Source organism: Vulpes lagopus, chromosome 2 (genome assembly GCF_018345385.1).
Source record: "Vulpes lagopus strain Blue_001 chromosome 2, ASM1834538v1, whole genome shotgun sequence".
Classification (NCBI taxonomy): Eukaryota; Metazoa; Chordata; class Mammalia; order Carnivora; family Canidae; genus Vulpes; species Vulpes lagopus.
The window spans coordinates 173,050,588-173,076,424 of record NC_054825.1 but is presented as its reverse complement, the minus strand read 5'-3'; the positions used below and the strand labels follow the sequence as shown (position 1 = coordinate 173,076,424).

The 25,837-nt window shown below is 39.5% G+C and overlaps 1 protein-coding gene across 7 annotated transcripts in view; it reads right to left on the bottom strand.

The window, feature by feature from the left end:
* The window catches only part of ZNF565 (zinc finger protein 565), a 35,578-nt gene that overhangs the window by 9,450 nt on the left and 291 nt on the right, over positions 1–25,837 (bottom strand). The window contains exons 1-6 of one of the 7 annotated variants that reach the window (XM_041743586.1): positions 25,719–25,831; positions 17,958–18,081; positions 13,053–13,213; positions 10,960–11,046; positions 9,242–9,310; positions 7,104–7,177 (exon numbers count right to left, since the gene is read on the bottom strand). In XM_041743586.1, coding sequence (XP_041599520.1) covers positions 7,104–7,112 — 9 coding nt within the window. In that variant the 5' untranslated portion in view covers positions 7,113–7,177; positions 9,242–9,310; positions 10,960–11,046; ... (1 more) ...; positions 17,958–18,081; positions 25,719–25,831. Of the gene's footprint in view, positions 1–7,103; positions 7,178–9,241; positions 9,311–10,959; positions 11,047–13,052; positions 13,214–17,957; positions 18,082–25,718; positions 25,832–25,837 lie in introns of those variants that run through there. The other 6 variants (XM_041743581.1, XM_041743583.1, XM_041743588.1 and 3 more) reach the window with 6 other exon arrangements.

Genomic DNA, 25,837 nt, shown 5'->3' with positions numbered 1-25,837 from the left:
TCTGTGTCTCTCATAAATAAATAAATTCAAAAAAATCTTTAAAAAAGCATAACAACCAGAATATCATTATTATACTTAATAAAATTAATAATTTCCTAACAACCAGATCAAATTTTAGATTGCCTCAATCTTCTAAAAGTGATTTTTTACGGCTGGTTTGTGCAAATCAAGATTTAAATTAAATCTACACATTGCATTTAATGGATAGGTTTCCTTAAGTCTCTAGAATCTGTAAAGAGGCCCCAGAAACCCTTCAAAAAATTTTTATTGCTATTTGTTTTGTTTATTTTAAAGATTTTATTTATTTATTCATGAGAGACACACAGAGAAAGGCAGAGACACGGGCAGAGGCAGAGGGAAGAGCAAGCTCCATGCAGGGAGTCCGATGTAGGACTTGATCCTGGGTCTCCAGGATCACGCCCTGGGTTGAAGGCAGACACTCAACTGCTGAGCCACCCAGGCGTTCCAATTGCTCTTTATTTATTAAAAAAATATTTGAATCAGTAGAATCTCCCATATTGTTGGCTTTCGCATCTTCATGGAATAGTTTAAGACGTTGCTTTACTTCTATACTTTCTGTGAAGAGGGAGTCAGATCTGGAGGCCTGATTCACATTTCTTTTTTTTGGAGGGGCAGGAATATGTCAGAAGTGGTGCTGTGTACTTCGTATTGCATCCATATGGAGGTACATAATGACTGGCTGTACCGTTTTAAATGAGGTTAAGGGACACCTGAGTGGCTCAGCGGTTGAGCATCTGCCTTCAGCCCAGGGCGTGATCCTGGAGACCCGGGATCAAGTCCCACGTCAGGCTCCCTGCATGGAGCCTGCTTCTCTCTGTGCCTGTGTCTCTGCCTCTCTCTCTCTCTGTTTCTCATGAATAAATAAATAAAATATTTTAAAAAAAATAAATGAGGTTAAAATTGATGAGCATGTTCAGATGTTAACAACCCGACTCATCCAGGAAAATGTCTGAAAGATTGAAAGAGAGGAGATGGAGAGTGGCGCTGTAGGAAGGAGGTGATCAAGCAAGCTGGGGTGAGGGATCCCTGGGTGGCGCAGCAGTTTGGTGCCTGCCTTTGGCCCAGGGCGTGATCCTGGAGACCTGGGATCGAATCCCACATCGGGCTCCCGGTGCATGGAGCCTGCTTCTCCCTCTGCCTGTGTCTCTGCCTCTCTCTCTCTGTGTGACTGTCATAAATAAATAAAAATTAAAAAAAAAAAAAAAGTAAGCTAGGGTGGAATGCCAATGCCATGAAGGTAGTATAATAAGCACTTTTATTTGACTAGAGGCCTACATGCTTTTGAATATTCCTGAAGCTAGAGCTAAAACCTCTTTCATATAGTAGGACTCCTTCTTCTATTTTCTACATGGGTCTGGGAATGAGCAAAATCTAGGTAAGTGGGATCGTACAAATAAAATACCCATAAGTACATACATATTTTGTCTACCATAGACAAAATACAAGTAAACAAGAGCCTTTAAAGTAAAGTCTTTAAAAAATGAGTCCTTTACCATTTCTCCATGGAGATAATGAAAAAGATAGAATCCAAAATGTCTTATTAAACTCTCTTAAAATATAGGATTTATAGAAGTTTTAAAACTATCCTGAAGACTCAGGTTCATAATTAATTTGAGGATCTCAATCCGGGTTATATCTTCCACTTCAGGCATTTGGGATCATGCAGGATATGGTCTAGTTGTCACAATGTTGAGGGAGGTTGGCTGGGGTTGGGGGCAGTGTGCTGCTGGCATTTAGTGTCTTGCATCAGGAATGTTAAGTGTCCTGATTTATTTGGGCCACATACCCAGGACAGTTCCATACAATAAAGAACTGCTGAGAATGCCGACAGGGTCTCCAATGAAAAGCAGTTGGTTAGATATCATGAGCATATATTCTGTTACGGCAAATTTTATAGGAAACACAGGGATTTTTATCTGTTGTATAACAATGCATCTTATATCCTAATAGATATAATCATCCTCTTATTTAGGAGCATCTACCTTAAACAAGATTTGCAAAATCTTTAATGTTTATTTTATCATTCTTCACTAATTCTCCTTGTTCCTGAAATAAGAAAGCTGATAGAAGGTGTACCTTACTCACATAAATTTGACCCACAATCAACACATATTGTTCAACCTCAAAAATGACCATTTTATGGTTGTTTCTCATATATTCCCTTGCAAGACCAAAGAACTTTCTGTAATTTAAGTTCCCAATCACAGTCCCCATCCTGAAGGCCTTATAAAGAAGGAGATGTCACCACACACTGAAACCAAGACCAACCATTCCAGCTCTGACCATGTTTATACTGCAAGGGTGAGGGAGGCTTCTACTGCAAACACCTAGGCATTGGAAAAATTCTAACACCTATTTAATGCTTCTCTAAGCTCCCAGGAAGGTAAGGAAAATTAAATCTCAGAGCTAACAACATGAGAAAAATACACATCACACACACATGAAATTGAACACAGAGAGATAAGCAAATATGTTAGCAGGAGCCACTCTAAAGTAAAACATTTTGGAGATTAACCTCAGTATGTGGCCTAAGAAACATACGAAATGGGGTAAGAATCCATGACCCTCACTTTAAAGCTGGGATCCTAGAAGAGCTACCCTCTCAGTAAAATGTTGGGCTTGAATGAAAACCTTGTTGGAAAAAAGTAACAAGGAACCTTCTGCATTCCAGGTGGGAAAAAAGGATTATCATTAATGATATCACTATTACTACTAACAGTAATTTCCCTTGCCAATCTACAAACCCTACTCTCAAGGTTTGAGAGTATTCCAAGCCTGGAATTTAAAGCAATATTATTCATGCACTTGGGGGAAATCCCATGTGAAAAATTAGTGTGCCAAGTTTGAGAACACTCATTGGTGCAAAACTGTTCTGGAGAAAGATGCTGCTCAGTTCCCCAAGGACTACCACATACTAAGTTAAGTAAACTAAGACAATTCAATAGGGAAAAATCAGTTTTTAAAACAAAATGGATATTCATATGCAAAGAATGAAGTTGGACTCCACCTCATACATATATAAAAATTAATTCAAAATAGGTGGTAGAACTTACATGTAAAGTTATAGAGCTAAAACTACAACTCTTAGAAGAAAATATAGTAGTATAACTTTATGACCTTGGTCAGGCAGTGGTTTCTTATATATGGCATTATATAGGACAAAAAGCTAAAATAAACTTAATCAAAACTAAAAATGTTTGTGCTACAAATAATTCCATTAAGAAAGTAAAAATGCTGGGTGCTTGAGAGGCTTGAGCATTGACCAATGCTCAAGCATTGGTTAAGCATCTGCCTCTTGATTTTAGCTCAGGTCATGATCTCAGGGTTGTGAGATCAAGCTCCATTTTGGGCTTTGTGCTGGGTGGTTTGCTTAAGATTTTTTCCCTCTCCTTCAGTCCTCACCCACCCCTCTCCCTTAATTAAAAAGAAAGAAGGGGGCAGCCTCGGTGGCGCAGGGGTTTGGCGCCGCCTGCAGCCTGGGGTGTGATCCTGGAGACCTGGGATCGAGTTCCACATCAGGCTGCCTACATAGAGCCTGCTTCTCCCTCTGTCTGTGTCTCTGCCCCTCTCTCTCTGTGCCTATGAATAAATAAATAAAATCTTTAAAAAATAAAAAATAAAAAAAAAATAAAAAGAAAGAAGGGATCCCTGGGTGGCGCAGCGGTTTGGCGCCTGCCTTTGGCCCAGGGCGCGATCCTGGAGACCCGGGATCGAATCCTACATCGGGCTCCGGGGCATGAAGCCTGCTTCTCCCTCTGCCTGTGTCTGCCTCTCTCTCTCTCTCTCTCTCTCTCTCTCTCTCTCTCTGTGACTATCATAAATAAATAAAAATTAAAAAAAATAAAGTAAAAAAAAAAAAAAAGAAAGAAAAAAGAATCAAATGACAAAACTGGGAGAAAATATTTGCAAATTTTATATCTGACAAGGAACTTGTGTCCGGAATACATAAAGAACTCTTACAATTCAATAATAAAAAAGACAAAACAATTAGAAACTAAGCAAAGATTTTGAGTAGTGTTTCTCTAAAGATCTACAAATGTACAAGCATATGAAAAGATGTTCAATACCACTAATAGGGAAATGCAAGTCAAACCCATAATAAGAGGTCATTTCACATCCTTTAGGATGACTATTACCAAAAAACCAAAATAACACGTTTGTGAGGATGTAGAGAAATCAGAACCCTCTTACAATGCTCCAGGAATGTAAAATGGGGCAGCCATGTTGGAAAATAGTATTGACAGTTTCTCAAAACATTAAAAATAGGGGAAGCGGGATCCCTGGGTGGCGCAGCGGTTTGGTGCCTGCCTTTGGCCCAGGGCATGATCCTGGAGACCCGGGATTGAATCCCACATCGGGCTCCTGGTGCATGGAGCCTGCTTCTCCCTCTGCCTTGTCTCTGCCTCTCTCTCTCTCTCTATATGACTATCATAAATAAATAATAAAAAATTTAAATAAAATAAAATAAAATAAAATAGAGATTCTAAAATGCATGAAACTTACATTTAAAAAAAAATAAAAAATAAAAATAAAAATAGGGGAAGCCTGGGTGGCTCGGCGGTTTAGTGCCGCCTTTGGCCCAGGGCCTGATCCTGGAGACCCAGGATCGAGTCCCACATCAGGCTCCCTGAATGGAGCCTGCTTCTCCCTCTGCCTGTGTCTCTGCCTCTCTCTCTCTCTGTACAGAGAAATGGAAACTTATGAACCTTGGTATACACTAATATTCACAGTAGTGTTATTTGTGATATCCTAAAAGCAAAAATAACCCAAATGTCTACAAGTTGATGAATTAAAGAATAAAATGTGGAATATATGGGATCCCTGGGTGGCGCAGTGGTTTAGCGCCTGTCTTTGGCCCAGGGCGCGATCCTGGAGACCCGGGATCGAATCCCACGTCGGGCTCCCGGTGCATGGAGCCTGCTTCTCCCTCTGCCTGTGTCTCTGCCTCTCTCTCTCTCTGTGTCTCTCATGAATAAATAAATTAAATAATTATGTAGGTACAGAGAAATGGAAACTTATGAACCTTGGTATACACTAATATTCACAGTAGTGTTATTTGTGATATCCTAAAAGCAAAAATAACCCAAATGTCTACAAGTTGATGAATTAAAGAATAAAATGTGGAATATATGGGATCCCTGGGTGGCGCAGTGGTTTAGCGCCTGTCTTTGGCCCAGGGCGCGATCCTGGAGACCCGGGATCGAATCCCACGTCGGGCTCCCGGTGCATGGAGCCTGCTTCTCCCTCTGCCTGTGTCTCTGCCTCTCTCTCTCTCTCTCTGTGAGTATCATAAATAAATAAAAATTTTTTAAAAGTGGGATATACATATCTATGGAATATCATTTGGTATAAAAATGAATGAACTACTGATAAATGCTCCAACATGGATTAAGCTTGAAAACATACTACATGAAAAAAGCCAGGCACAAAAAATCAGGTATGGTAAGATTCTATTCATATGACACATCCAGAACAGGCAAATCTGTGAGACAGAAAGTAAATTAGTGGTTGCCAGTGGATGAGGAGAAGAAACTGAGAGACTGCTAATGCAAATGGCACTTCTTTTTGGGGTAATGAAAATGTTCCAAAATAGATTGTGCTGATGGTTGTATAACTCTATAAGTATACTAAAAAACATTGACTTTATACTTACATGGGTGAATTGTATCATATGTAAATTATATATATAATAAATAAAGTTGTTAAAAAATTTTATTAAGGACTTCAAAGAACTTCTGTTAATGCTGGGTATGTCTATTAATAGTTACCACAAAAAAAAAAAAAATAGTTACCACATTAGAAATTACAAGTGAGAAATTTAAAAATATTAATTTATTTAAATAACCAATAATAAACCTGTTATATATTAACATAAATAATATACATCTTAAAAATATTGTCAAAAAATTTAATAGCTTTGTTTTAATATTTTTGCAATCTCTTTAATGACTGGCTGAATAAAAAATTTTTTACATCTACTTCTGCATTCAATCTGTCAGGATAACACATATCATACAGCTTCTAGGAAACTCCACTATACACTCATTGGAGAATGTGATTGAAAAAGGCAAATAACATGTTACTATTATCTCCTGAAAGGATGTCACATGCTTTGAGAATTGCTAATCTAGTGCTACACAATTTAACATGAATGATTTGAAAACACACCGTGTTGAATGAAAAAAAAATATGGTAAAAAACATAGAGTATGATAACTGTACAAAAATTTTATTTTATTTTTTTAAATTTTTTATTTATTTATGATAGTCACACACAGAGAGAGAGAGAGGCAGAGACACAGGCAGAGGAAGAAGCAGGCTCCATGCACCGGGAGCCCGACGTGGGATTCGATCCAGGGTCTCCCGGATCGCGCCCTGGGCCAAAGGCAGGCGCCAAACCGCTGCGCCACCCAGGGATCCCATGTACAAAAATTTTAAAACAGAAAACTCAACAGTATAATGCTTAGTATGCATTCGTATATGGTAAAAGTATCATAAACATCAAAGGACTGATTGACACAAAATTGAAAGAAGCCATTACCATTGGTAGGAACAGTAATGCAATGTGGGAAGTGATATGATTGGGAAGTGAATGCAGGTTGCTTAGATGGTATATTAATCTGGGTAATGAGTACACATTACTCATTTTTTACAGCACATACCTGTTATGGATATGTTTTTGTATATATTCTTTGGTAGTATGAAATGTTTTATGATTTTTAAAGAGGGGGTAACATTTAAAAATAGAAGGAAACCACCTAGATTAATGGAAAAGATCAAACAAAGTTATCTCATCTCTAGCCCTATTTAACTATGGTTTTGATAGAGGGGGGCTCTCATATTTCTCTTAAGAGAATATATTTCTGCTCCCATGGTAAAAGCACTGTGTCCCTCTGTCTACACTGTTGGAGAAGAGTGAGCCACTAAGGAAAGTGGAGCACCCATCACTCATTTCTGGAATGGTGGAACTAGGAACAAAAATGGGGCTCAGTGAGACAGGGAAGTTTCAGGATAAAGAACCCAAATGTTTGCATGATTTGAAAGGAAGAGAGATTATTTCAAGGAGAGGGAATTTCAACTTACCTGTGCCATGGCCTTTAGAACTACCTGAGCTGCTCTGATTTGTTTAGATTCTTCTCTTAGACAAGTGCAGAGTCCTGAAAAAGCAGAGTAGGGGGAAAAAGGGAAAATCTCTCATAAACTGAGCTTGCCTAAGCACTCCTAAGTAGAGGACCTTAAAACAACTGTACTTCCAATGTCCCTGCTCTGTTTCCCTTGCCCTCCTCCTTTTTCCACCACCCAACACTAATATCAAGAACTATAGAGGCAACAAAACCCAACCTCTCCCGAAACTCTAGGGAAACTAAAAGATGGAGTCAACAAAGATATGCTTCAGCATTCACAAAGAATCCAACCACCTCAGCAGGAGGGATCCTGGCCTGAACAGTTCCCCATCTTGCTGATGCTAATCTATATTTTATATGGGGCCTAGATGGCTCCCACCTATTCCAAGCTGATCTTCCTCTGCAGCTGCTACAAGGATCAAAACTCAGACTTGCTCACTTTATTCACTGAGGATGAGGACAGTATCCACAGGTTAGGAGCTTTGCAGCACAGTATACCTTTGGAGGACAAACCTTGAGAAAAAGATATCCCTAAACAAAGTCTTCCAGCTTCTCTGGGCTCAACAGGCAAAAACCTCCTGGGTACTTCTCTGAAGCTACTTCCTCCTTCCTTTTTTTTTTTTTTTTTTTAAAGATTTTACTTATTTGACAGAGAGAGAAACAGAGAAAGAGAGCACAAGCAGGGGGAGCAGCAGAGGGAGAGGGAGAAGCAGAATCCCCGCTGAGCAGGAAGTCTGAGATGAGGTTCGATCCCAGGACCTTGGAATTATGACCTGAGCTGAAGGTAGATGCTTAACCAACTGAGCCACCCAGTTACCACTACTTCCTCCTTCTAAGTACAGAAAGGAGCATCACTTACACCAGAGGCTTCATCAAAGACTCCAACCCTGCCTGAACTCACCAGACAGGAACAAGAAAATCACAGTAAATAGGTATCTTATAAGCGTACCTGCATATCCAGAGTATTGAACTGAATGGGAGCTCAATTTCTAGAAGTTTCTTGGGCCAACACTCCTTATTTTCCATCTAAGCCTTCCCTCCTGTTTTCCTGCAGAACATCACTTCCTTACTGGCTGGTGTTCGTTAAGGCTAGAGTTCTGTGGAAAAGGGCCTATACCTCAAAGTAATGAGAACTCAAGAGTTTTAAGGAGGGTAGCAAGGCTGGTTTTAATCAGAGATGCAAGAAGCTTCCTATGGTTTGTGGGTGGGTGGGTCAGAAGGAAGACTAACTTACTCAATGGCAGTGGTGTCAAGGAAAATGTCCTTTAAGTTATAAAATATGAATTGGGACTTAAAAATCAGAGAATTTTATTAGGCAGGGAAACTACAGGGAAGGATTCTGATCTGTGAAGAACAGTGACAAAAAACAGTAGACCAAAAGTATATGGTGTATTTGTGGAGCAGAGAGTAAATTGCAATGACTTGAATAGTTTGGGGAAGGGTTTAGACCAATGCCGTCCAATAAATCTTTCTGCAACGATGGAAATCTTTGTATCTGTACTGTCAATAATGTAGCTATCAGCCACATGCACTAAGCATTTAAAAAGTGCCTAATATGACTGAGGGACTGAATTTTTTTCCTGAATTTTTAATTTAATTTAATTTAATTAGTTCTAGAATCTAGAGGAAGATAATGCTGGAGATGACATCAATGATTGGAAAATGAAGGTGAATGAATGAAAATAAGATAACAATGAGGACAAAGACCAGGTCTCATCATTGCTGTGACTGGCACTTGCCATGGTGTCTGGATGAGAAGGGTCCAATGAATACTAACTTCATGTATAAACGTTTGTTTTTCACCCAGTAATGAATGCAAGGCCACTGAAGAATTTACAGAGGGAAGTAATAGGGCCAATATGGCCAGATTCTTTTATTGGAGAGGAGTAAAATTGGAGTCAGAGAGATCAATTGACAGGTACTTATACTTCTGCAAGCAAAGAACCTGGCCCAGGATAATGAGAGTGGAAATAAAGAGGAAGGGTATAATTTCAAGAGGTAGAGAAATACAATTAATAGGCTGTGGCATCTGATTAGATATGGAAGCAAAGAAAGAGAGAGGAGTAAAAAATTCTTTCAGATTTACTGAGCTCCTACCTCAACTGGCATGGTTCTAGGTGTGAGGAAGATAATAAATCCAGTCCCTGTCCCAGTGGATCTCACATTCTAATGGAAAGAGACAATAACATATAGTGATAAACTGATATTGATATTCCTATTGATATGTCAGCTGGCCAAAGTTCTATGGAGAAAAATTAAGAAGAGCTTCGGGGGAGTGGAGTGTGGTCGGAGAAGGCTTTTCATTGAGAAGTTGATATGGAAGCACAGACTGAATGGAGTGAAAAATTTGGATATCTAAGAGAAGAGCATTCCTAGTATAGGGAACAGCAACTGCAAAGGCCTCAAGGCAGAAGTGGGCTTTCTTTGATTAATAACAAAGGAGACCAGGGTGGCTGGAATGGAGTGAAGAGAAAAAGGCTCAGAAGCTCATTTGGGTAAGAGAGGTAGCGGGAAGCTGGATCACATGGGGCTTGTGCACCACTGTAAGAACTTTGGTTTTTACTTTTTAGTAAGATAAGAAGCCAACAAAATGTTTTAAAACAAGGAATGGCATAATATTACTTACATTTAAAAGGATCACCCATAGAAAGTGAACTAAGAAGACAAGGGAGGAAGCAGGGAGGTGATACTGCAGTAATCTAGGCCAGGGGTGAGGGTGGCTCGCACTAGGGTGGTGATGGGGGAGGTGATGAGAACTGACCAGATTCAATATTCTTTGATGGTAGAGCTGACAAGATTTGCTGATTTTAGGTATAAAAGCAAAGAAAAACGAGAAGAAGCCATGATGTCACTAAGCTGTCTGGCTTAACTAGAAGCATGTAGTTGTCATTTTTTAACACAAAGAACTGTAAGCAGGTTTGAATAAATCAATTATGAGTTCTGTTTTAGACTTTAGTACTTGAGATTACCATTACACATCACACACACACACACACACACACACACACACAGTGGGCTATAGCTTTTTAGACTTGCAACAAGGCAATGCTAGCAGAAATTAAAGTAGGTATGTCCTTCGATGAAGTAATTCCCATAGTTCAGACTATCCAAAAAATGTGTGGGGGCTATGTGATGGACACACTGTTGACACTGGAAACAGAGAATTTAGAAGCAGGATTGGTTAAAAAATAAATAAATAAATAAATAAATAAATAAATAAATAAATAAATGCAGGATTGGTTAAATAAATTACAGTATATGCACACAATGGAAATACTGTTGCCATAAAATGAACAACACACATATTGTTGATGCTAAGATATTAAATAAGATAGCTAATGAAACTGTATGTATAGTGCAATCCTATTTTTATACGAAAAACATACATATGTTCTATACACATAGTGTGTGTATGCACATAAGACAAACTGAAAGGATTTTCTTTTTTTTTTGAAAGGATTTTCAATTACATTTTCAACATTTGTCTCTAGGTGTATATCTATGGAAAGAATCTTTGTTTTTTCTCTATTTTCAAGTTTCCCCCTAAGCATATGGTTTATAATCATAAATAACAGAATTTATATCTTCTTCATTAGGGGGTGAATTATAAAAGGAAATATGAATGGAGTGATTCATGAGTGATAGTGAGGTCCTTTTGGGAACTTATACACTGAAGGAGTTTGATTTCCTCCATTAGTTCTAGAGCCTTCGAGAGGCTTGTTCTCAAACAATAACTTAAAGCTCCTGACTTCCCACAGAAAAAAAAGTGAGCTTTCTCATGAAAATGTTCCATTTTCCTTGGTTTCCTCACTCACCTGTGCACAGACCTCTTGTCAACCCTCAATCCAGGATATCCTCCTTGCTCCAAAAAGAAATCACACTTAATTTACAGATGCAACTTCCTAAACATAGAAAAAGAAATGGGTCTTAGCCAATATGGCAGACATTCATTGAATTACTACTGTTTCATCATTATCCAGTTTTCCTGGATAATAAAAAAATAAGATAAAGGAACTGTACAAAGATTAGATGTGGGACTCTATCTCAGGACTCCAGGATCACGCCCTGGGCTGAAGGTGGCGCTAAACTGCTGAGCCACCCGGGCTACCCAGAAAGAACAAGTTTTTAAAAAGTCAGAGGAAGCTTCAGAAATAACAGAGTCAGAACTGGTTCAATTCCAACTCTATAGACCTAAAAAAGATTTTTCACAAACACATGATGTGAAACAAAAGGCCCCCCAAAACACAGATTATAAATTATGGGACATGTTGATCTTGACCTAGCAAAATCATGCTTCTCTAGATTTCTAACATCAAATCTTTGTACAGTTCCTATTTTATTTTTTTAAATTATTTATTTATTTATTCATGAGAGATACAGAGAGAGAGGCAGAGACACAGGCAGAGGGAGGAGCAGGCTCCATGCAGGGAGGTAGAGGCTAGGGGTCCCACATCACACAGGGACTGGGAGAAGTTGCCAGGTCATGAGAACTAGACATACACAGATACTTCCACCTTAATATTAGTAATATATTCCCGAAAAAAGCCATCATTCTGTGTAAAAACTCTAGCCAGAGCCTTTTTCCCCATTATTTAAAATGTGAAAAATATAATGCATCACATTTTAAAACAAAGCCCACAAATAATTTCCTAAAACATAATTAAATACAACAAAATACCTACATATAATAAACTATTGTATAGGTTGAAAATTTCTTAAAACATCATTTTATCACCAGTTATTAACAACTACTTGTCTTGAGTGCCATGAACACCTGCATATCCCTTTTGTTAACACACCAATCTATGTACCTGTCAAAATATTTACATAATTGATATTTTATTAATTGTATTTCTTTTTTTTAAAAAGATTTTATTTATTTATTCACGAGAGACATTGAGAGAGGCAGGGACACAGGCAGAGGGAGGAGCAGGCTCCATGCAGGGAGCCCGACGTGGGACTTGATCCCGGGTCTCCAGGGTCACCCCCTGGGCTGAAGACGGCGCTAAACCGCTGAGCCACCCGGGCTGCCCTATTAATTGTATTTCTGATGTAACTTGAAACTTATCCTATATGTTATATTTTAAATGTTGTGTTGAATTTTATGGATATAAACATACATTTTTCCAGTATAAACATTAACCAAAAATCATTACAATGAGAGAGATATACATTCTTAAGCGATATTTAGTATTCTAAGTAAGACAAGAGCAGATAAGGTTAAATAAAAGAAAAATTTCTATAAAACAGTAATTCTAATTACTCACAAATTTAGTAGTAATAGTTAATAACACAAAAATGTTTAAGATATGATTAAACTTAAAAAAGCAGGTTACAAAACAGTTGGGCATCATGTGGTCCTATTTGTAAAACATAAAGTTATATCAATATAGACATTATAGACAAACTAGATGAAAAGTGTCTCGTAAGTTTTATCCTTAAAGATTACTTTGGTTATCTCTGGGTTGTGATCTTCGATGTTCTTAGTTTTACTTAAGTGCATGTTTTTTCAATAACTATGTATTAATTTTTAAATTATTATTATTTAAGTTTTAAGTGATCTCTATGCCCAAAATGGGGTTTGAACTTGCAAACCTGAAATCAAGAGTCATATATTCTCCCAACTGAGCCAGCCAAGCACCCCCAATTTTTTGTTTTAAGATTTTTTTTTTAATTCATAAGAGACACAGAAAGAGGCAGAGACATAGATAGAGGGAGAAGCAGACTCCCTGCAAGGAGCCTGATGCAGGACTCAATCCCTGGACCCGGGATCACGCCCTGAGCCAAAGCCAGATGCTCAACCACTGAGCCACCCAGGCGTCCCCAGGCACCTCAATTTTTAAATTATTTTTAGGTTCTGTTAAATGTTAGCTATTCTCAAATAGTAGATGAAAAACAAAATACTTACTTTTTAAAAAAACAATCTTCCCTTGAACATGAAATAATAGCTTATGATACTCTAAAAATAGTTGTATTTTCACAGAATGGCTTTTGGTTTTGCTTTGTCAGCTTCCAATAGTTGTAAACTTCTTGATTTGGTAACTATATTCATGTGTGCTGTAGTCCTGCCTGAAAAAGAATGAAAAATCATTAGGGCCATGTCCTATGTATAAGTGGTGCTTCCTTTCAGCTCTTCTTGTCAGACGGTCTATTATGTTTCTGCACTATTCTCCAAACAGCTACAAGCTCATTTTGCCCTGTTGATCATATTCTGGATTTCTTATGATTAGAATGAAAGCTAATTTACCTCCACAGAGGTCTTATGAGATCAGTTTCACTTAGATATGACATGACAATGACTGCACTGGTCATACAAGTTATCGCCTCCTTATGAATCTTCACAGTATACTATCAGGGTAAATAGTGCTCTTTATCATCTTTTACTTTGAACATTTGTATACTGGTTTTGTTTCCCCTATTACATTATTTACACTTTCAAAGTAAATAGGGGGGCACCTGGCTGGCTCAATCGGTTAAGTGTCTGACTCTTGATTTCAGCTCAGGACATGATGGCAGAGTTGTGACCCTGCTTAAGTATCTCTTTCTCTTTCTCTCTCTGTCTCTCAAAAAAAAAAGGTTGGGCGGCCCGGGGGAGCTCAGTGGTTTAGCACTGCCTTCACAGGGCATGATCCTGGAGACCCGAGATAGTGTCCCGCTTCGGGCTCCCTGCATGGAGCCTGCTTCTCCCTCTGCCTGTGTCTCTGCGCGCCTCTCTCTCTCTCTCTCTCTCTCTCTCTCTCTTTCTGTGTCTCTCATTAATAAAATAAAATCTAAAAAAAAAGGTAAATAGAGACTACAATTTTTATTAAATTTTTTTTTCTCCCATATGTAATCTCCACCCCCAACATGGGGCTCGAATTCACAACCCTGAGTCAAGAATCATATGCTTCACTGACTGGGCCAGCCAAGTGCCCTGAGACTATAAATTTTATTTTATTTACTTATTTTTAATTTTAATTTTTTTTAAAGATTTATTTATTTATTTATGATAGACATAGAGAGAGAGAGAGAGGCAGAGACACAGGAGGAGGGAGAAGCAGGCTCCATGCTGGGAGACTGACGTGGGACTCGATCCCGGGACTCCAGGACCGCGCCCTGGGCCAAAGGCAGGCGCTAAACTGCTGAGCCACCCAGGGATCCCCTTATTTTTAATTTTTAAAAAGGATTTTATTTATTCATTTGAGAGAGACAGACAGAGAGAGCACGAGTGGGGGAGGAGCAGAAGGAGAGGGAAAGGGATAAGGGTACTCTCAGCTGAGCTCTGAGCCCAATGAAGGGCTTGATCCCAGGACCCTGAGATCATGACCTGAGCTGAAGTTAGATGCTTAACTGACTGAGCCACTCAGGCATCCCTCAAGACTGTAACTTTTAGGGATGCCTGAGTGGCTCAGTGGTTAAACGTCTGCCTTCAGCCCAGGGTGTGATTCTGGAGTCCCAGGATCCAGTGCACATCAGGCTCCTGCATGGAGCCTGCTTCTTCCTCTGCCTCTCTCTCTGTGTCTCTCATGAATAAATAAATGAAATCTTTTTTTTTAAAGACTGTAACTTTTAAAAAGCATTTTGTTTCCCTGAGCTCTAAATTAGGATTTTGCATCTTTGCAAATTCTTAATAAATGTCTAATGTCCCAAAGGAATTCATTACAAAAATATATGAAGTGGTATGCACAAAAATACTTTTGGAAATAGCTCATAAATAAATTATAGAAATATAAATATGCTTTTTAAAAAAGATTTTATTTACTTATTCATGAGAGACACAGAGAGAAAGAAGCAGAAACACAGGCAGAGGGAGAAGCAGGCTCCATGCAAGGAGCCTGATGTGGGACTCAAACCCAGGAACCCAGGATCATGCCCTGAGCCAAAGGCAGGTACTCAACCGCTGAGCCACTCAGGCATCCCATAAATGTTCTTTAGTAGACAATAAAATGAATAAATTAAAATTACATCTTAATGAGATACTATATGGTTACTTTAAAATATAGTAGTACCAGGGTGCCCGGGTGGCTCAGTTGATTAAGTGTCTGACTTCGGCTCAGGTCATGATCTCAGTGTCCTAGGATCTAGCCCCGTGACTGGCTCTGCACTCAGCAGGAAGTCTGCTTGCATCTTCCCACTCCCTTTGCCCCTCCCCACCACCTGTGCTCTCTCCTGCTCTCTCTCTCTAATGAATAAATAAAATCTTTTTTTTTTTATTATTTATTTATGATAGCCATACAGAGAGAGAGAGAGGCAGACACAGGCAGAGGGAGAAGCAGGCTCCATGCACCGGGAGCCCAACGTCGGATTCGATCCCGGGTCCCCAGGATCGCGCCCTGGGCCAAAGGCAGGCGCCAAACCGCTGCACCACCCAGGGATCCCCCCTGAATAAATAAAATCTTAAATAAAATACAACAGTACTATGGTCAATGCATTATTAAATGAGGCAGGCAGGTTACAGAATTTATATATAAGTGATACCCCTGTATAAAACCCCAAAGGAAAAAAAATTTGAATATATCCATCAAGATACTAAGACTATCTCTGAATGAAGGAACTTTTAGCAAGTTTCTATTTTTTCATTCAGTTTATATTCTTCATAATAAAAATCATAAAATATTGTTTCCATTTAAGAATAATAATCGTAGGGAGGCCCGGTGGCACAGCGGTTTAGCGCCGCCTGCAGCCCAGGGTGTGATCCTGGAGACCCGGTAGGGCTCCCTGCATGAAGCCTGCTTCTCCCTCTGCCTGTGTCTCTGCCTCTCTGTGTCTCTCATGAATAAATAAATAAAATCTTTAAGAAAAAAAAAAAAAGAATTATAATCATAGTTGTAGTTGGTATTTATTTTCCTGACAGTAGGAAAATTATAAGCAATTGAGACAATGTCTATGACACGAATGGGGGCAAAAAAGGAAATGAGTGTGACTGAAACCAGTAATACTAAAAGTTCTTTAACAGCCCTTTAAAATGTTGACTCATATTTCCTGGTACACTGATATGGCCTCATTATCAAAAACATTCTGTGAATGACCAATTTTCTTTTTTTTTTTTTTTTAAACATGTTATTTATTTATTCATGATAGTCACAGAGAGAGAGAGAGGGGCAGAGACACAGGCAGAGGGAGAAGCAGGCTCCATGCACCGGGAGCCCGACGTGGGACTCGATCCCGGGTCTCCAGGATCGTGCCCTGGGCCAAAGGCAGGCGCCAAACCGCTGCGCCACCCAGGGACCCCGAATGACCAATTTTCAAGAGAATTCAAATTAATAAGACAACATATGCAAAGCTGTAAGCATGGTGTCATATACACAGTGAATTTCTTCTCTGTACAATCACTAATCAGAAGATTTTTGGGTGGGGTCTTTGCAAACTTGAGCACTTTTTATCATTTTGTTTATGACATTCTTTTCATTGTTCTGATTAACACTTTGTAAGCATATTTTTTTATTAGTTGGATAACATTTCATCATATTAATGTAATAGGTGATCGAACATTCCTATTCTGTTTCCTTACGGGTAGATGCAAATTTTGGACATCTCAGAGGGCTATTACCAGGTATCACTGTCTTAGATTTTAGACCTGTGGTTCTAAATTTTCAGAAGTCATGAATTTCTTTGAAAATCTTATGTTTTCGGGGATCCCTGGGTGGTGCAGTGGTTTAGCGCCTGCCTTTGGCCCAGGGCGCGATCCTGGAGACCCGGGATCGAATCCCACGTCGGGCTCCCAGTGCATGGAGCCTGCTTCTCCCTCTGTCTATGTCTCTGCCTCTCTCTCTCTTTCTCTGTGTGACTATCATAAATTTAAAAAAAAATTAAATTAAAAAAAAAGAAAATCTTATGTTATCTTAAACCTTCTTCCTAGAAAAAAATCAAATGAATAAATATCTGTAAAAATTGTGCATAAAATTCCATGGAGTCTGCAGAGTCCTGATGTCTAAGGGTGGGGACCAAGACCTTATTTAAAATCCTGCTATAATGACTTACTCACAAACATCAAGTACTACTAACTGTATTTTTTAATTTCTCATAATTTATCAAAAGCACAATAAGGATTCGGCTTGAAGCAAATTTAAGACTACCCAAAACCCAAAATGTCCCAAAATCAAATTAGATCTGGTCACTGCAACAAACTTCTATTTTTTTTAAGAGAGAGAGAGAGAGGGAGGGAGGGAGCACAAATGTAGGGGTGGGGTAGAGGGAGAGGGAGAGAGAGAATCTTAAACAGGCTGCACGTCCAGCACAGAGCCTAATGTTGAGCTTGATCTCACAACCCTGATGCTTAACTGACTGAGCCACCTAGGCACTTCCACTACAGCAAACTTCCATCCTAGATGTGTAAATTCAGACTTCTGTGAGGTGGCTGTACCAGATATTAAAATATATTACAAAGTCTCTATATTTGAAACAGTGTGGTAGTGGTGCATAAATAGATGAACAGACCAGTGAAGCAGAAGAGAAGGCCTAAAAATACCATCAAATATATTTGGAAGTTTAGTATATGATGGAGATGGATGGCATCACAAGTTTTTTTAAATAAATGGTGTCGGGAAAACTGGGTACCATTTGCAAAATATAAAATTAAATCCATACCTCATACCATATACAAAATTAAATTCCAAATGTATCAGAAATCTTAATGGAAAAGATGAGACCATACAGGTATTAGAAAACAACATAGGTAAATTCCTCTTTAATCCTAGGGTTGAGAAAGTCTTTCAAAGTCCAGAACTAATAAAATAAAATACTGGTAAATTTGACTATATAACATTAAAAAGAACTGGATGGCAAAAAAAAACCCACCATAAATAAAGTCAAAAGACAACTGACATGATCTTACTTGTAGAAAATCCTGGAGATCTCCTCCCCCACACAAATCCGAGTAAACAAATTCAGCAAAGTTGCAGGTTACAAAATCAACTCACAAAAATCAGTTGCATTTCCACACAGTAATAATGAACATTCTGAAATGGAAATTAAGAAAACAATTCCATTTATGGTAGCATCAAAAAGAACAAAATACTAGGACTAAGCCAAGAAAGCAAAAGACTTACACAATGTAAGCTACAAAACAGTGCTGAAACAAAAGACCTAAATAAATAATATGATATCTTGTGCCCAACCCAAGGATTAGAAGACAAATTCCTGTATTGAAGGCCTAATATCTAATGTCACTGCATTTAAAGACAGGACCATTGTATGAGTAATTAAGGTTAAATGCGGTTGTAAAGGTGGGGCCCTAATACAGCCCTATTAGTATCCCTAAAAAATGAGACTGATGTTTGCCTTCTCTCTCTCTCTCTCTCTCTCTTTTCCTGTGAAGATACAGCAAGAATGCAGGCATCTGCAAGCCAGGAAGAGAGATCTAACTAGAAACTGATCATGCTGACACCCTGATCTCAGACTTCCAGTCTGCATAAATGATATACAGACTGAATGCAATCCTTATCGAAACCCAATGTTTTTGTAGAAACAGAAATATTCATCCTAAAATACACACAGAATTGAAGGAACAGTCTTGGAAAAGAACAGAGCTGGAACATTGAACAAGATTAGAACAAAGAAGACTGATTTCAAAACTTATTATAAAGCTACAGTAATCAAAATTTTGTGGTACTGCCATGAAGTCAGATATCTAGACCAATAATATAGGATGGAAACCCTCACATATGTGGTCAAATAATTTTCAACAGGAATAGACAAGACCACTCAAAGAGGAAAAGGACAATCTTTTTAACAAATAACACTGGGAAAACTGGATATCCATATGCAAAAGAATGAAGATGAACCCCTACCTAATACCATATACAAAAATTAACTCAAAACATATCACAAATCCAAATATAAAAACTAAAAGTATAAAACTCTTAGAAGAAACCATAGGGGAAATTTTTCACAATATTAGATTTAATTAATTAATCTAATAATTTCTTGAATATGACGAAGAGAGAAAGGCAACAAAAAATAGCTATGTTGTGGACTTTATCAAAATTAAAAAACTTGTGCATCAAAGGACACTACCAACGAGTAAAGAGACAATCCATGGACCAGGAACAAATATTTGTAAATCATGTATCTAAATAAGGGATTGATACAATATATAGAAAACTTTTACAACTCAGCAACAAAAAAACAACCCAATTAAAAAATGGGCAAAGGACATTTCTCCAAAGATATTCAGATGGCCAACAAGTAGCTAAAAAGATCCTCAACATCACTAATCATTAGGGAAATACACATCAAAACCACAATGAGGGGCGCCTGGCTGGCTCAGTTGGCAGAGCATGTAACTCTTGATCTTAGGGTTGTGAGTTTGAGAGCCCCATGTGGGGTGCAGAGATTACTAAAAAAAATAAACTTAAAAAAATTCACAATGAGATACCACTTTACACTCATTAGGATAGCTATAATAAACATCTTATAAATATAAATATATATGCATGCATATATATGTATAACATGTATAGGCAAGGATGTAGAGAAATTGGAAACTTCGTGCTTTGTTGTTGGGAATGTAAAATGGTTTAGCATCTGTGGAAAATGGTATAGTGATTCCTCAAAAAATTAAACACAGAATTACTATGTGACCCAGCAATTCCACTTCTGGGTATATACCCCCAAGAAGAGAAAGCAGAACTTGAACAGTTATTTGTTAAATAATGTTCCTACCACTATTATTCACAATAGCCAAAAGGTGGAAGCAACCCAGACATCCAGTGATAGACTAATGATAAATAAAATGTGGTATATATGTACAATGGAATATTTGTTATTCAGTCTTAAAAAGGAAAAGGAAATTCTGACACGTGCTGCAACATGGATGAATCATGAACACATTATGCTAAGGGAAAGAAGCCAGTCACAAAAGGACAAATACTGTATGATTCCACTTATATGAGGTATTTAGAATACTCTAATTCATAGAGACAGAAAGCAGAATGGTTTCCAGGGGCTAGAGGGACAGGGAATGGGGAGTTATTGTTTAATGGAAGCAGAGTTTTATTTTTTTTTTTAATTTATTTTTTTTTAATTTTTTTTTTTAATTCTTATTTTTATTTATGATAGTCACCGAGAGAGAGAGAGAGGCAGAGACACAGGCAGAGGGAGAAGCAGGCTCCATGCACCGGGAGCCCGATGTGGGATTCGATCCCGGGTCTCCAGGATCGCGCCCTGGGCCAAAGGCAGGCGCCAAACCGCTGCGCCACCCAGGGATCCCGGAAGCAGAGTTTTAGTTTTGGAAGATGAAAAACGTTTTGGAGATGGATGGTGGTGATGGTCAGTTAAGCATCTGACTCTTGGTTTTGGCTCAGCTGATAATCTCAGGGTCATGATATCAAGCCCTGTCCTGAGTAGGGTTCCGGCTCAGCATGGAGTCGGCTTGGTTTTCTTTCTCCCTCTCCTTCTGCCCCTCCCACCCCACTGCCTGTGTGCTCTCTCTATCAAATAAATAAATCTTAAAAAAAAAAAATTAAGGCTTTTAGAACAATGGTAACGTTTCCTGTATTCGAAAATAATTGTGTAAATCCAAAATAAAATACAAACAGACACAAATGAACCTACCTACATTACAAATGAGTAACATTATCATATAGGAGGATATAGGAAAAACTTTCACTATATACTGTAGGACAAAAAATAAAAATAACTGTATGAGGTATGGAAGTATAGGTTGGCAATTTTTTAAAATTTAAAATCAATCAATTAAATATAGTCTATTATTAGTTTCAGAGGTAGAGTTTAGTGATTCAGCAGTTGCATTTAATACCCAGTGCTCATTACATCAAGTGCCCCCCCCTTAATGCCTATCACCCAGTTACCCTATTCTCCACCCAGAGGGGAGCTCAATGTGGGACTCCATCTTGGGACCCTGGGATCATTACGTGAGCCAAAGGCAGACACTCAACCACTGAGCCACCCAAGTTCCCTAGGTTAGCAATTCTTAAACTACTTTCTACTTAAGACTGAACAAATAGATAAATAAATACATTGTGGTTAATAAAAGTCAACTTTTTTTTAAGGATTTTATTTATTTATTTGAGGGAGAGCATGAGGAGCAGGGAAGGGCAGATGGAGAGGGAGAAGCAGGCTCTCCACTGAGCAGGGAGCCTATCGCAGCCAGATCCCAGGACATTGGGATCATGACCCAAGCCAAGGCAGACGCTTAGCCACACATGTACCCTCAGAGTCAACTTTTTCATTTTCAGAAAAAAGAGTTACGAAAAAAGGAAACGGAAAAGGCTGGAATAAACCCCCTAGTGTTGGGATCCCTGAGTGGCGCAGCGGTTTAGCGCCTGCCTTTGGCCCAGGGTGCAATCCTGGAGACCCGGGATCGAATCCCACATCGGGCTCCTGGTGCATGGAGCCTGCTTCTCCCTCTGCCCTCTCTCTCTCTCTCTCTCTCTCTCTCTCTCTCTCTCTCTGTGACTATCATAAATAAATAGAAATTAAAAAAAAAAAAACCCAGTGTTAAATTGTAATTAGAGGTATCTTATGAAACGGTGCATGTATGTATAGATACATATATATTTCATAGCTGAGAGTACCTAGAAGCAATTCAGTATATCTAATTATGGTTTCTAAATATAATTTTCTTTTGTTTTTTTAAGATTTTATTTATTTATTTGACAGAGAGAGAGCACAAGCACAAGCAAAGGGAGAGGCAGAGGAAGAGGGAGAGGGAGAGGGAGAGGGAGAGGGAGAGGGAGAGGGAGAGGGAGAGGAGAGGGAGAAGCAGACTCCCTCCCAAGCAGGGAGCCTGACGTGGGATTCCATCCCAGGACCCTGGGATCTGACCAGAGTTGAAGGCACACACTTAACCAACTGAGCCACCCAGGTGCCCCGAAATATCATTTTCTACTAAAAGGAGCCAGTGTTCCCTGGGAAATGTACATGTTCCAGAACTGGTGCTGGGAAAGTGTAAGTAGAAAGAGTTAGGGGTCTTTGGGAAAAAACAAAACAAAACAGACAGACATAGCTTTCTTGATATAAGAAAAGTCATTTTAGGCCTCTGGCCATCTATGAAAGAATGTAAGAGCAAACGGCCGCTATCAGGCCAGGAGAGAACCTAACATACTATGGACGACAAATCAGCAGTAAAACCCACAGTGCTGATTCAAAAGTGAAGACTGATGTACATTCTTTTTTTTTTTTTTTCTGATGTACATTCTTGAATTATATTTGCAGGCTCCAAACCCCTTTGAGCATTCAGATACCAGACCAGTTGGAGCCAGACAACTGATGATGCTGTCCTTTGCCAGCCCTCATGACTTTGACCCGGACTCAGTCATTTTAAGATGAGTTTTGCCCCAGTCCCATGCTGTATTCCCCATTGTACAAGCCCCTTTGTTTATATATATGCACCCTGTGCCTAAAACTTCCCCAATTCTGTTGTTCAGGGAGACACTGTTTTAGGGAAGATCCCTGGTGCTCTCCTTTATTTAGTACAAGAAACATTCTTCCTTTTTCTATTCTTTGGCTAGTTTTGTCTTTTGCCTCGACACCCACCAAGTGGTAAATTCAGTTCTGGGTAATAAAAGTATAATATCAGCTTGGAACATCTCATGGTGCCAGAAAATACGGCAGTACTAGAAAAAAATAATAATAAAGGGGACACACTGAAAGCATACAGGAGTCGACTTAAAGGAGCTCCCAATGGCCAAATCCGGGGTAATCTGAGCAATAAAATAGTGACAGTAATGAATTGTAACCTACAGAACTAAAAAGAAAATCCAATTTATACATACATAAATAATTTAGTAAATAAATGAGTGGGGGAGAAGGCCAATCTTCTAACAGTAGATCCTATTTAATAAACATAGAAGGAAGGCTGGAAATTTCAAAATCACCATTTGGCAAATAGCTGGTAATAACATTTTCAGGCAAAAATTATCAATGAATGTTAAGATCTGCAGGTGGAAGTTAACATGAGAGGCTTACAGTTATTTCTCCACAAGACAGATATTAATTACAATGGGAAAAATGGTGACTTTGCAGTGGAGAAATGGGACAGAGACTGCTAATAATGAGGCAAATTGACCTCTTGGATCTCCTGATATGATGTACTAAGAACACATTACTATTGGGGTATCCTTGTCCCAAAAGCATACTCTTAATTTAGTCACAAGGAAGCATCAGACAACTTCAAATTGGGGAACATTCTACACTGCACAATTTACAAAACAAATGGCCAGTACCCTTTAAAAGTGTGAAGGTCAAGTAAGACAAAGACCCAGGAACTGTGCCAGATCAAAGAAGACTAAGAAGACCTACTAACTAACCATAACACATGATCCTGGATTGGATCCTTGTGCAGAAAAAGGACACTAAGGGACATTGATGAAATTTGAGTAAAGTGTGAGACTGTTAGTAGTAGTGTATCAATATTAATCTCCTGGTTTTGATCATGTACTGTGATTATGTGAATTGGTAACATATGGGGAGGCAGGTTGAGTATATGGGAATTCTGGGGCATCTGGCTGGCTCAGTTGGTGGAGTGTGCAACTCTTGATTCTGGGTTTGTGGTTTTGCTGGGTGTGGAGATTACTTAAAAATAAAATCTAGGGATCCCTGGGTGGCGCAGTGGTTTGGCGCCTGCCTTTGGCCCAGGGTGCGATCCTGGAGACCCGGGATCGAATCCCACGTCGGGCTCCCGGTGCATGGAGCCTGCTTCTCCCTCTGCCTGTGTCTCTGCCTCTCTCTCTCTCTGTGTGTGACTATCATAAATAAATAAAAATTTAAAAAAATTATTTAAAAAAATAAAATCTTAAAAAAAGTATATGAGAATTCTATTTTTGCAAGAATTTTAAGTCTAAAAGTAATTCAAAATGAAAAGTTAAAAAAATTTTTTAAAGGTTTTATTTATTTATTCATGAGAGACATTAAGAGAGAGGCAGAGACACAGGCAGAGGAAGAAGCAGGCTCCATGCAGGGAGCCTGTTGTGGGACTCCATCCCGGAACTCCAGGATCATGCCCTGGGCCGAAGGCAGGCGCTAAACCACTGAGCCACTCAGAGATCCCCCCCAAATTTTTTTGATGAACACTAGGTGTGCAGGAAGCTGGGGCATATGGACCTTTTAGTTTACCTCCAGGGCTCTCAATAATTTACTCCAATGGCAAATACTGGAGACCAGGTCACTTTGGGTGAGGAGAAGTTAGGCAAGAAGTTTCAGGAAAAGAGGGATCCCTGGGTGGCGCAGCGGTTTGGCGCCTGCCTTTGGCCCAGGGCGCGATCCTGGAGACCCGGGATCGAATCCCACATCAGGCTCCCGGTGCATGGAGCCTGCTTCTCCCTCTGCCTGTGTCTCTGCCTCTCTCTTTCTCTCTGTATGACTATCATAAAAAAAAAAAAAAAAAAAAAAAAAAAAAAAAAAAAAAGAAGTTTCAGGAAAAGAAAAGCACATCATGAAAAACAATGGTCTCAAGGAAAGAAGAAAAACTAAGGCATCTTGAACTTAGCTTCTGGATGTTCAATAACGATTCTTTCCTCTTCCTTTCAACATTTCTCTTGGAGAAGACTTTTTTTTTAAAAAGGAACATTTTGACCTCCACACAGGAGACAGAAGTCAGTGAAGACTGTACTTCAAGTCCAATGCCGGTGTCACAGGTAAAGGTTGAGGCTATCACTGTCCAGGGCCCCAATCTATTCTAACTTCACAGGTTCTGCAAGGGTCAGTATACTGGAGTCACAGGTACCTCACACCAGCACACAAGGGTCTGTCACACAAACACAACCACACATCCACTCTTGATACGCACAAGGACACAATCAGACAATCACAGACACCTCCAGGTCCTTATACAGTCACATTCTCATACCCATTAAAAGACATACACAGTCACACAATCTCACACCCACTAAAAGACATACAGTCACACTATTCACCATCATGACACACGAAGTCACTCTCATATAGTCATAGCCTTTCCAAACCAATACCCACAAATGTCTCACACAATCACAATCACATACCCACTTGGGGGACACACACAAGCACTGGCACTCTGGCCTACCCAATATCAAACAGTCATAACTGAACATTCACTCTAGAGACACAGTCACACTCACACAGGGAAAGAAAGACACGTTACACTTAAACACACAGCACCACCCACATCAACCGTTTCACAGACACACTCCAAGGGACACAAGAGGGATACACACCCACTGTCAGTACACAGTCACAGACACACAATACCACCCACGCTACAACATCGTGCAACCAAAACCATACGCTCACCTTGGAGACATGTAATCATAACCGCACAGACACCCACACCCGTCTCACAGTCACAACCACACTCACACTCTCAAGAACAAGGCGTACAGTCACCCATACAGAACAGGGACACAAAGAGTTACCACCTCACAATAGTACGGACCCCACATCCCAACACACAGTATCACACATGGTTACACAAACAACCAGACTTGCACCCTGGAGACCGGCGGCCACAACCGTACACTCACAGTCACCCACACCTAGTCATGCAACCACAAAGACTCATTCACAATCCGGAATCCTCAGCCCGCTCCCGCCAGCGCTCACAGACCAGAGGCTCTGGACACGCCCCGTCCCCGCCCCGGACTCCCAGACCCCTCACCTTCTGCCTCCCCTTGGTCGCGTCCGGGTCCCTGTGGAGCTAACGATCTCGCCACGACGTCAAGAAAGACGTAACGTCGGGCCACTGTGGACTCTGGGAAACGTAGTCCAGAGCCAGAC